Genomic DNA, 13,695 nt, shown 5'->3' on the forward strand with positions numbered 1-13,695 from the left:
AAACATTTCTATGTAATTAAAGGGGAAAAAAACATACCCAGTTTAATGGTGAAGTATATATATATATATATATATGTGTGTGTGTGTGTGTGTGTATATTGTTCTAACATGTAGATTTGCATGTTTATGCATGAAATTCTGTTGAGTTACAGTTTATCTGTCCTTATCTGACCTACTATATGCCACGTGTTCAGTATAAATGCATCCCATACAATTTGAGACATTTAGAACATATCTTCATAAGAATTGTTTGAGAATTGCTTTGTAATGATATTATGGATTCTTGACATGCAGTACAGTATAGAGTTAAAAGATTTTAAAGTAAAGATTTTTGTTTTTCTAACATAAAAAGAGATACAAATAAAATGTTTTTGAGACATACAATTAAATGGTCATATATTATTATTATTATTATTATTATTATTATTATTGAGTTATAATTATTTGATAATTATTTGAGTTATTTGTACAACTTCAGACTTTCAAACGCTGACCTTTTATAGACCACAAAAAAGAGGCCGCTCTGTATTGCAGCCCTATGCTAGAACATCGCCTCATCGTTTCTCACTTTGTACTGAGTGGCTTCTTCCTGTCTCAGTTTCTGCAGGAAATGATGCTCTTCTGTGCTCGCTTTCTGACTTGAGTCCCACCGTTGCAAAGTCACACTTCTGTGGTTGAGAACAGACCTCTTAATCAAAAACATTCTAACTTCAAAGGTGAGATTATCACAAACAATAACATCTTTATTGTAGTGAGCTACAGTATTAGGAAACTAAAATAGCTTAGATATTTTTCCTATGTTACAGACCAAGGGTAAAATAAAACTTAGGTGTAAATTTCTGTCTATAACGGTCTGTGAGTTTAATCGTTCTCACATTCAGATATGATTTTTAACACTGAGAATATGACCTTATGAAGTTCATAATGGATTAATGCACAATGCGTTGCAGTGTTGTGAAGTTATCAACAAGGAATATAGGGAAAATATTATCACATACTGCCCCCTACTGGTCCCTCGTTCTTGTCACTTGCTGTCAATATTCTCACCTACAGCATCCCAAGCAGAAACTCAAAAAAAAAAAAAAAAAAAAAAAGAGACGTTTTTCTGAATTGAATTTTTATTTTTTATTTTATTTAATTTTATTTTTATTTTTTCTATTTTATATACTGTATTATATGCTGTAATAAAAAACTATTATAGATTTGTAATTCTGAAATCATGATTTTGGCTATCATTTTGCAGGCTGAAAGAGACTTTATCTTAAAGAGCTTTTCTACCTGATTTAATCCATAAAATATAGTTTTGTTGTTATAAATTATTGTATTTAGGTTAATTTAACAATGTTAAATTCCGTATTTATTTATTTATTTAGGGAACAGTTAATTTAGATGTTACCATTTTCAAGTCACAATTTATTTATTTTTTTTTCAGTGTAGTAAATATAACAGTTAATATATATATATATATATATATATATATATAAGTAAAAATATAAAAGTGAAATGGGAGCTTGAGTGCTACTATAAATAGTAGCATAAAATAGTGCATAAAAGAATGCCTTGATGGTTTCTGTCATGCTTTGCATGCATTTTGGTAAACAAAAGCTTTAATGAGGTGTGTCACTGAAACTTTACTGTGGTTTCACTGCACTTTGGTTAATTTACAATTATAGCCAAATTTAAAACTAACTTAAAATGAAAATGAACAGTTTTAAAATAAAAGCTGCAATTGCAACTGAACTAAACAAACAAACAGTCTAGAGACGGTGACTCCTTAAATATTAAGTATAAGCTTTGTGTGCCAGCTGAGGTTAACTTCAGGTCATTTGCCGCAATAATAGCAGTAATTTGTTGTTTGTTTTTCTGCAGCAAATGTATGTGGCTTGCAAACTTTTTGCAGTTTGCATCATTTGCATAAATTCGTTAATCATAGTTTGAGTCTTTCCAACCCACAACAATGACCTCTTTTCATGCCTTTGTTTCAAAACCCCACAAATAGTATTGTTAGCAAATCATTTTCCATTACCAAAAGCAACTGACTGCATCAGTAATGATTAGAAAAATAGAAATATGTTTTAACAACTGTCGGTACATGTACCTTTTTTGTGTGTGTGGATTTTGTGAATTCATTGCCATTTTACTTCCATTGTCTTTATTGCAGTATTTGTTTGGGGAACAGAACATATGATCAACCATTTTGTTTGATGCTTGATGTTTGCAGACAGATGAGATGCTACATGCAGTTTCGCTTTTGTTCTATGATCTCAGGCCACAAAGCTCAACCTACAAGAGTAAAAATAAGCCAAACCTCAGAAAAGCCCCATCAGAGCATACATTTATGTGGTCAAACATTTCCTGAGAAACTGTTCACACTGTACTTTTAATATAGAAGTAAATTATTCCCATAACAAAGTTCACACTACACTAATATCCCAGGGGGTGTTTTCATGACAGATGTACAATAAAGAAATAAATGGATCTCATATAGGTGCTTGAAGCTAACATCTTATTTTTCAACCATTAATAAAATAATTTATGATCAATAATTTAAAACAAAAGAACATAATTTACAGTAAATACTTATAATGTATACATTCAGCACCATGGACAAGGACTTTATACTTACCATTGTCACTACTTTACATACAAACTTTGAATTCAAATTCTGAAAATGTACACAGATTATTTTTGTGGCTAATACGGCATATTTTCTATGAATAATTTGGCCTGTGCTATTAAATTAAATAAACATATGTGGCAACAGCAAAGTTGGACTTGGTGCATAAGTGTATTTGGCGCATGAGTTTTTTTTCAAGATAACCTAATATTTATCTGATATGCAGTAATTAATTATTATGTAAATTAATAATGCAATTAAATTTGAAATATTACAAAAAAAATCACATTAGATAATTGGCATAGTTTGGTGGCAATGTTTAAAAATCTGAACATATGAAATTAAATAAATTTCTAAACATAAACATTAAAACAATTATAGTTAGTTTGACATTCATTATGACTAAATGTTGTCCTTAACATGTCTGGGAACCAACATTCAGAGCAAACCCACACCTGTGCACTTTGCTCTCCTTGAGTTACACAACTCTGTATACTGTATGTCGTCCTATATAAAGCACAGCTCAAAGCCGCTCTCTTCACAGCACTGTGTGATGAGTTCTCGCTCTTTGGCACTCAAGTTAATAGATGCGTAAGTCAGTTTTACTACTTAACCTGAGATAAGTAAGTTTTTACTAAATATTTTAAATGTAAAAAATTGTGTTTGTGTTAAACAATCGTATTTTGTGTTTCTCTGTTTTAGGTGACAAAATGTCTGGTAATATTTCTATAATATCTGCATGTGCAAACTGTCTCTCAAGTTTCTGTAATATTCAAATACATACTGACTTTAATATTACAGTTGCAATTTCCATAAACTGCATGGCTTGTTGAATGCAAATTACAACTGGTGTGGAATTATTTAATTATGTATGTGTAAAATATTATAAAAATGTATGCAATGGAAGTCGCTTTGGATAAAAGCATATGGCATCATTTATTATTATTATTATTATTATTGTTATTGTTATTGTTGTTATTATTTAGAATAATCACACAATTTTGAAGTAACTTGCTTATTGTATATTTTTACTGATATAATAATTAGTAATTTCCTAAATGTCTGACTGACAACTTCTTTTGCACTAAGTGATAACGTATAGAACCATTGCATTTTTGATATATATAAATTTATTCTCATTTATTCAATCAAGATTATTTATTTATTTATTTATTTTAAATGCATTTTTTTTTTATTTTGTAAATGCTAGACTTATTTTTTTACTTTGTAAATGCTTGGCTTATTGACTTATTGACTTATTGCTAATTATAGGCCTTTGTATTTTCTGTAGGCTAACTATACATGTCAAGCAATAATTATAATTACAATATAATAATATTAATAATAATAATAATAGCAATAACACATTACTATATTATTATTATTATTAATAGTAGTAGTAGTATGTCATTCTTTCTTTCTTTCTTTCTTTTGGTTGATTCAGATTGTTCAGCACTCTTCCATGTGGTGTTTGTCTGCAATATTGTGATTTTGTTCTTCAGTGGAATCGTGAACATAATTCTATGTGACAGACTGAGGAGAAAAAAATGTGAACTGTGTGCTGGTGAAGTACATTTTAATGCTGTTTTAATTTTGTTTCCTGAAATGCTAAATAAAACCAATATTGTAATGTTATGAAGACATTCAACAGATGCTACATTTTAGGAAGGATTTAATAATGATTAAATTATTGATTGATTGATTGATTTATTGATTGATTTAGTTCTATTTATTTATTTAGAGAGAAAGAGAGAGAGAGAGAGAGAGAGAGAGAGAGAGAATTCAACAGTGACCATTCATTCCAATATTACTGTTACCATTATTTTATTTTATCCCTTTCCTTTTGATTCTTGTAGCACATCGGAGGAGGCTTCATCTGGCTGTCCCTCATCAACTAAACTCAGCATCTGATGTCAGTAGTAATAGTGTATTTCATAAGATCTCATTTATTTAATTAAAAATTTGGTACTACTCAGGTTAAATCTTCATGCATTGTTAGAGAAATGCATTGTTGTTGTTGTTGTCCCCCCGTCACAGGATCAAGAGAGTATGGACCTTAACTACACAATGCTACAGTTCCCGAAGACAACACGAAAGCAGCAAGCTCAGAGAATGAGCAGATAGAGAAGAGCAGAAGCATCACAGTCTATTCCAGCCTTAAATATCAAATATCAAACATCACTGAGGAGAACTAAGTCCGAATTTTCAGGTGACCACTAGACATAAATATATATACAGAACATAAATCACAAATGTATTTATGATGTGGACATAATTGTGAATTTTTACTTGTTTATTCATTTTTTATTACACAAATATATTGCTCCTCTTTATTTGTGTCACTATGATCTTGAATTTCTTCTAGTGGTTCCTCAACCATACATCAAACAGATTCTTTATTAGTAATGTTCAAATTCACAGTTGCAGCAGTATATGTATACACAATAAACATAAAAAATACACAATACAAAAATGTGCAAATGATGCAAATATAGACTACATAGACAAAATACAAGAGAACTAAACATTCACTAGCCTATGTCAAACAGTAATTTTAAGTGGTTGTATTTTCACCATCTAAGAAATCAACAACATGTTGGGCCTAGCCTATATTCTGTAGATTGTGTTTAATACATGTATTTTATTTCAGATCGCTGCATTTTCTACATCCAGACTGCAGCAACTCTATATTCTGAAGAGCAAATCAATTTACTACGGAAAAAGTAGCTAACATTTGCAGACAAAGCCTCTGATTTGCGTGCATGCAACCTGGTCTCATAAAAATACGTAGCCTACCTCTGTGCACTTTTTGTGCGACACCGTTTTACGTACCTTGCTGCACGTTTCGCCGCAGTTTGAAATAGAAATGTCCACTGAGTGGCGCTAAAACACAGGTTCAATATGTGAACCCTGGCACGTTTTTATTACGTAGATATTGGTACGTATTGCTGTTTTTTTATTACGTTGCTTCAGATTGTATTGCGGCGGTTCAGAATTCAAATATCCGGGGACTGTCGCTAAAGGTTAATGCTCTATCGTGTTGGCAATATGCCCTACACCAAATCCAACCCTAAACCTACCCGATAGTGTTAACAAATGCAATTTTAACTGCTTTGTCGAACCGTAGTTACACGGGATTCGAACCGGTGCTTCTCCTCTCCTAAATCCGTCGCCGTACTCCGTGAGCTACTGAACAAACTTGCTATTTATGAAAACCCATAGATACGAAGCTGGATGTGTGCGATGCTAACGTTCAAAAGCATTAGTTTTCAAATCTCCCAGCATATTAATATTGATTTGAAGTCATAGCATGATATTCTTCAAGTAATTGTGCGAAAATTACGCTTTATTAATCGCAACTCTGTAAATTTATTTTGGAAACTGCAGTGATATGTACTTATTGGTACGTATTTCATGTCACGCTAAAAAGTGCACCCAGGTGCGTAAATGCCATGAGACCAGGTAGAAAATATGCCAGCATGCACGATAAAACCAGGAAAATGGCAAAGAAATCCATCGTGCACTGCCTACGCAAAAAATGTTCTCCATAAGTGTCGCTTCAGGGACTCCGTTATTCGCACACTTCATCTGAATATTTTGTGTACTATGGCTATGGTTGAACAAGAAAAAATGTAAGTGTAAAAAGGCTTATTGGTAATAGGTTATTGTACTTTTTTTTTTTTTTTTTTGCCTTTGTACGTTTTTGATGTGGTAGGCACTTTTCCCCTCAGATATTGTGGTTGTTATGATGTAGGCTACCAGCAAATGAAAACAGTTCTTTAATATGAATATATATATCATTTTATGTGTTTATATATACTGCATGTGAGCATAGTCTGCCAATGTTAGTTGATATGTCCTCAAACACCAGACGCACCTTATGAAGGGCTTACTTTATTAATTATGTCTAGCTGTGTACTATCACAACATGAAAAACAAACAGATTGATAAAATCAACCTTATATTGACATTTCAATATTAATAAAAATGGTATATAGATGGTGGATTACACATACTGTATACATGATATGTTAGAACTTTAAGGTCAATGTGCATATTAAACAAAAATGAAAATTTGCTGAAAATACTCACCCTCAGGCCATCCAAGATGAAAATTAGTTTTTTCATTGCAACAGTGTATTTAGCAATTTATCATTACACCATGGCGTTTTCTCACTGATGGATTCTCTGCAGTGAATGGGTGCCATCAGAAAGAGAGTCTAAACATAACTGATAAAAACATAACAGTAACAGAGATGACTCCTGTGCATCTTGTGAAGTGAAAAGCACCCATTCACTACAAAGGATCCACTGGTGAGCAAGTGATGTAATGATAAATTTCTCCAAATCTGTTCTGATGAAGAAACAAACGCTGAGTACATTGTTGGCTTATTTTCATTTTTGGTTGAACTACTCCTTTAAACATGATAATGCATGTAAGGATATAATCTAATAATAATCTGCTTTAGTCCTTATACAACATGTCAGTATATAAATTGTAACTAAATATAATCTAAACAATTTATGTCTTAGAAAGCAGGAGTCAGATTTCAGTGAACTAATATCAAAACAATCTAAAGCAAATAACTCATAAGTAAAAGGATTTGTATGACCACACATTCATTTTGTTAAGCTATGTATTTGTCCAAGATTGATTAGTACAGTTCTGTACATATTTGTATTTTTTTTAATTAATTGAATTGAATTGAATTTTTTTTTTTTTTTTTTTTTATGGAATGAAAGGGAAGATTGAGCTGGAAGCTTTTCTTCTGTAGAGTTCCAAAAATACAAATTTCTATCCAGATCTTCACAGTGCAGACTTCCAGCAGGACACTGGACCTCTCGTTCCACAGACTAGGCTTTATATTGAAGGTCATCTCCGCAGACCCAGAAGCAATGACCAGCCATAAAGCACAGGCCAGTCGACATATTCTTTAGTGTCTCCAGACCAAATCCATATGTATAGTCCAACCCAGGAAAATCAAATTAAAAAAATCTAACTCTGCCTTTGACCAACGCTTTAAAGGGGTCATTAACTGAGAAATCAAAATTCCCATGATCTTTTGACATATAGTAGGTCATTGTGCTATAAAAAAACATTCTGTAAGTTTCAGAACTCACTTTACTTCCTCGTTAGTCTAAAAACAGCTTATATTGAAGCCAATCTGCCAAAACAACAGTTTTTGGAATGTGCCACTTTATGACGTAATAATGTGGCTAAACACCACCTCCACAGAAGAAGATCAACGCCTGCTTGTACAGCACTGCCTGTTTAGCCCCACCTACTGATTCGCGCACATAGTAGGTAAATGACAAAAGCTACAAATGCAATTCTACACAGAAACGAAATGATAAACTTCATTTGATGAACTTCATTTTTTAAGGAAGTGCCAGACCACATCAATAAGTACTTGGTCCTTTGTTCACTTCATTTTACCCCAGATTCGTTTAAAATTCACAATTCGGCACAATTCGACACAGAATTTTCAAAAAGACTGAAACTAAAAGACTATGCTGTGTTGAATATATTGGACCACATAAGTGTGAGTGAGTAACTGTTTTCATTACATGATCAGTAGTGCTTTGTCTGTTATTATAGATAATTTCAGGGACGTGCAGAGAGTTCCTCAGGGGCAGGGGCTCAAATGTAAAATAGGGGCAATGTAAAAAAAAAATAAAAAATAATATATATTTTATATATATATATATATATATATATATAGGTCAAAAGTTTAGATACATTACTATCTTATATTTTTGCAAGAAGTCACTTATGGTTATCAAGCCTGCATTTATTTGATCAAAATTTTAATATACCTTAAAATTTATTTTATGCAATGCTGATTTATTATTAATGTTGGAAACCTGTAATACTTTTTCAGGATTCTTTGATGAATAAAAAAAAGAAAGAAAGAAAGAAAGAAAGAAAGAACAGCATTTATTTAAAATATAACTTTTGTAACAAACTACAGTTCAAATGCTTTTATTTATTTTTACATTTTTTAAAAGAAAATAGTTTTTATTCAGCAAGGATTTGTTAAATTGATAGAAATAGTGATAGTAAAGATTGATATTGTTAGAAAACATCTCTATTTTGAATAAATACCATTCAATGAACCCCAAAAATGTATCACAGGTTACAAAAAAAATAAAAATAATAATAAAAAAATTAAATTAAAAAAATTAAAAATTAAGCGGCACAACTGTTTCCAACATTGATAATAAATTAGCATATTAGAATGATTTCTTAAAGATCATGTGACACTGAAGACTGGAGTAATGATGATGAAAATTCAGCTTTGCATCACAGAAATAAATTATATTTTAAAGTATATTAAAATAGAAAATAACATTCTTTTAAATTGTAATAATATTTCACAATATCACATTTTTCTGTATTTTTCACGAAATAAATTCAGGCTTGATGAGCATAAGACACTTTCATAATGCTGCATAATTATCAAAAAATGGTAATATAATAAAGTCCTTTCACGTCACCATTTCGCCAGTCTACACTTCACATAATAGGCCTGTAGGTGACACTTGGGCTTAAATAACTATGATAGTTTCATCAAATAGTAAACGGTGTACCATACATAAATATAAGTGAATCGAATAGCCTACTGATTACCATTATTGCGACTTTTGGCGCTGCAAGATTTTGTGCAGTGCTTTTGTAGTCATTTAGAATACATTTTCTCAGCGATTTAATTTGATTTATAAAATGAGACAAACCGCAGATCCAGATCAGCTCAAATAAGCTCGTCTGTCCATGAAATGTTCAACAGATTTATGAATAAGAACGGAATAATAACTGCTCCACTTCACATTATTGTCCAATGAAATTTGAACTTCTGGTGCCGGATCATGATTGGTTGGTGTATTATACATGAAACAGGCATTGAATTATGTAATATTCTAAAATAATTAGCCTAAATCAACACACTAGCTTTGATAATCGATGAAAAAAAGTTTAAAATACTGTTTAGTTTATTTTTTCCTTCCGGCGACCTAAGGCACTCAAGCAAAGCGCACCCAACCCATAGCAAAGTCTCAGATTGACATGTAAAAAATAAACAGGATTTTACTAATTTTTGAGCGATTAATTACTGTTTTGTACACGTTGTCATGTTAATTATAATTCAAATGCATTTTGTTTTATTGACCACAATATCATTGCTATTTGTCTGAGAGGGTCACCTTTGAATAATTTTCAAAGGTGCACGTGCCTGGATAATTTGATATGAGTATTTATGCGTTTTTAACCTAAATCTGTGAAGGCAGTGTGTGTTTACTGATGAGGTGGGTCGAAACAGGACAGAAAATAGCCTATTACTACTAAATTATTGTTTGTTTGTTTTTTATTTAAAAAAACTTGAAAAAATTATAAGTGGACCTCAGAGAACAGTACGAAATAAAAAAACAAAGGCAGTTCATGGCCCCTTTAATTTCTGAACAGATAATCTACACAGTGAAACCTTTGTAGGAATTCAATAATAATGTTATCACACCCCTCTAATGTTTTGTATAAGAGACCAATAAAAAAAAAAAAAAGACACTGGCCAATCAGATTATTACTCTCTTCGTCTATTTGTGTAACAAATGATGAAAGAAATCATGTGCAAATTTGCTGAAACAGAAAAGCAGATAATCTATTTATGCAAAATCAAGCGTACAAACTCCAAATTGTGCATGACTAAGAGATCTTGCCATAGGCCTACTTCAAAATGCGGGCAAGCAATTGAGTTAGTATAAGTGTAGCCCCTCTGCTTCTACTCCCCTCATTCTTGCTCCAAGCAGGATTCAAACCAGTGTTTTGGCATGGGAGGTTGGTGCACTAACAGGACACTACAGACCGTTGCCTCTAACGTCAGTCCCAACGTGAGGTTTACCTGTGCAGCTTTTACCATCTGGCCTCCGTTACATAAGCATTCACAGGATGACCTGTGACTACTGTAAGATGAAACAGGATAAGGGATAGCTCACCCTAGAACATTTTACCATCATTTACTCACCCTCATGTCATTCTAAAAGTGTATGACTTTCCTTCTGTGGAACACAAAATAAGATATTTAGAAAAATGTCTGAATATAAGTCAGTGGGATTCAGTGTTGTTTTGGATGCAAGTGACTTTCATTGTGTGGACAAAAACAGTTGAAACTTTCTTTAAAATATCTTCTGTTCACAGAAGAAAGATCATGTTGAATGACACTATACTTGATTACTTTTATGTTCACCTTCAAACAATGTTTTTGGGATTGGCACTTATTCTGTTTTACAGTACAGATTTACAAATAGCTTTTCTTCATATTTTTTAATGATCATCTCAAACAAAATATTGCACTACCAGTTTCATATGATCATAAAACTAGTACATCAGAAGTATAAAAAAATTAAATTCTTACTAATGTTACGCATACATTAAAAACAGTATATTTGCTAAAGTAACAAAATTAAACCATAGGTAAAATGCTAACAAAAGGTCCATTAAACTTTTATTTTATTTTTAAAAAAATATTCTGTCATATCTAAATATACCTGTGAAATTCATATTTTACATTAAATAAAACAGTAATAAACTTAGGAATGTACGTATTATTAACCCCAGAAAAGATTTCAGGTTAACTAATATATATTTTAAATAAGGCAAAATATATGATGATTATATGGCTAATGTGTCAGATTAAAAACTGTTATATAGTAGATATATATATGAACAAAAATATATTTTGTAATTGCAAAACACTAAAGATTGGTTACAGAATCTGTTTCAAATCAGCTGAGCATACATATATAAACTGTATGTGAAAGTTTACATATTAGAATACATATATTTTAAGCACTTTTATGGCTTCTTAAGGCAGAGAAAATTATGTCTTTCCTCACAATCTGCGGGTTTCCAGAGCTTCTCTTCTCTATCCAGAGCTCCACAGCGCAGATTTCCAGCAGGACACTGGATCTCTCCCTCCACAAACCAGGCTTTATATTGAAGATCATCTCCATTGACCCAGAACCAATGACCAGCCATAAAGCGCAAACCAATCCACACATAAGCTGTCTGGGATGTTATGGTCTCATTTATCACCTCTTCCACAATTGCCTCAGAACTTAGACTTGCCAGACCAGTGTACTTTTTTCTGCAATAGTCCAGGGCTTCATCCCACGTCTTATTCTGATGCACCAAAACTGGGGCGAAGACCTCCATGCAGTAAAAAGATAGTGTCTCAGAGCATGTAATATCGTGCAGTTTAGAATTGGATTGTTTTAGTGCGCCACAGTTTTCAGAATCATAATTTGGTTGATTGCTATCCCAGTTGTCAATTGGTTCCATCTCACCTCCAGACCAAATCCATTTTTCTGAGTTGTTAGAAGTTCTGTATAGTCCAACCCAGTTAAGATGATACACAGAGTCTGTATAAATGGAGAGCATTTCTGCCTCTTCTTTATTGATAGTGGAAAGGTCGTCATAGCGCTCTCTGCAGTACTTCTGTGCATCGTTCCAAGTCATTTTTTCTTTCACAATATAGTGGATTCTATAGACACAGAAGTTCAGTCCAAAAAGACTCAAAAGTAAAAACACAGTGACTTTCATTTCTGTACGGACGATTTACACAGTAATGCCTATGTGTGCACTCAGCGACTATAAAATTATCACATATCTTAAATGTTTTTTTCTTCTTTTTTTTTTTTTTGCTATTTTGTTTTGTAAATAAGAGACCAATAAAAAAGATGTAAGGGAAATGGCCAATCAGAAGGTCACTCCAGTATTTGTGTAACAAATGTTTAAAGAAATCATGCATCATTGCAAATATTCTAATAGTAAAGAAAACAGGTCATGCAGGTCAAGCAAAGCACAACAAAATTCTGTTATGACATACTGAAAGAATCAACATAATAAAATAAAATAAAAATAGTAGGCCTATGTAATATTTTCTAGGAATGGGAACTGTAGGGAATTGAATAATTCTGGTTTCTTGTTGGTTCTATTACCACTTGTTTCGCATTTTAAAGAAAGAAATACATTTGGAAATAAGCAATGGAATTATTATTACATTTACAATCATCAGCAGTTTGTTACCACGTGATGATCATTGTACATATAAATCAACATAACACAAATCAGAAATAAATGTAATTCTTTTAAAAAGTGTTTACACAGACTTTTAATGACTGGACAGTTTATTGTAATGATATAAATGCAGCCTAGTAACTTTATACTAAAAAGACGAAATATTTAATGACATACTTCATTCATCCTTTCATTTTGTTTAAAATACCATGTCTCAGTTCATTTTGGACTCTGGCCTACTGTTTCTATTCTCTCTGTCAATTAAGAGTCGTTCAGTAGCTGCAGGAGCATGTTTTGGACTTGGATATTTTGCTGCCAAGGAGGATCTTGCAGGTTTGTTTTAATTATTAATTTTTCATATTCATATTTGTTTTATAAGTGTTCTATCTGTTGCATCGCTTTACTATTTTACTGTGAGATTGTTACGCCCCCTAGTGGTTCGGGGTATGGAAAAGAGCAAACATTGAATCCAAGATGGCGGCGCGCTCAGACGCAGCGGCTTCTCCGGGTCCCAAAGACGGTGCTTTTATGTCTTTTAATGTCGTCTGTTCGTCTCCAAACAATGTCAATTTACCGCTAATTCATCAGGAGATCACTCCGGGATATATCTATGATCGCCAAAGCCTTTTGGATATCAACAACACATACAAACACAAACTCTCGCCGGCGGCTACTGAGAAGCTACGAGGCCTTTGTTTACTGCTGGAGCCGGACCTCGAGACCGCGGCCTCGCCTACTGACGCTACCCGCACAAGGCGGCGTCGCAAGCGGTGTGAGAGAGGACGGAAGCGCGGTAAGCGCGGAGGTATACGAGCCAGGCTAAGGGCTAACCCCTCAAGACCGGCTCTTCCAACACTCATGCTCTCAAACGTTCGCTCTCTGGAAAACAAACTGGACTTAATTCAACTCAGTCGATCTACACAGCATGAGACAAGGGATTGTTGTGTGTTTGTTTTCACTGAAACATGGCTAAAGGACAACATCCCGGACTCCGCCATTCAGCTGCACG

At 32.9% G+C, this 13,695-nt stretch overlaps 1 protein-coding gene and 1 long non-coding RNA gene across 3 annotated transcripts; one reads left to right on the forward strand and one right to left on the reverse strand.

Annotated features, from left to right (window-relative positions):
* Positions 1-3,126: 3,126 nt before the first annotated feature.
* Positions 3,127-8,291, forward strand: LOC131544441 (uncharacterized). Of its 2 annotated transcripts, XR_009272132.1 has the most exons (4): positions 3,127-4,181; positions 4,474-4,529; positions 4,655-4,826; positions 5,268-8,291. It is a non-coding gene; the product is annotated as an uncharacterized LOC131544441 (long non-coding RNA). The 2 variants fall into 2 exon arrangements; XR_009272131.1 differs by having other exon boundaries at positions 4,655-8,291.
* Positions 8,292-11,430: 3,139 nt separating this feature from the next.
* LOC131543870 (lithostathine-1-alpha-like) lies at positions 11,431-12,209 on the reverse strand. Its single transcript, XM_058781683.1, has one exon. It carries the CDS (start codon positions 12,207-12,209, stop codon positions 11,463-11,465), a length of 747 nt encoding a protein of 248 aa, XP_058637666.1. The 3' UTR covers positions 11,431-11,462.
* Positions 12,210-13,695: the final 1,486 nt, after the last annotated feature.

The sequence above is a fragment of the Onychostoma macrolepis genome, chromosome 07, assembly GCF_012432095.1.
Source record: "Onychostoma macrolepis isolate SWU-2019 chromosome 07, ASM1243209v1, whole genome shotgun sequence".
NCBI classification, from domain to species: Eukaryota; Metazoa; Chordata; class Actinopteri; order Cypriniformes; family Cyprinidae; genus Onychostoma; species Onychostoma macrolepis.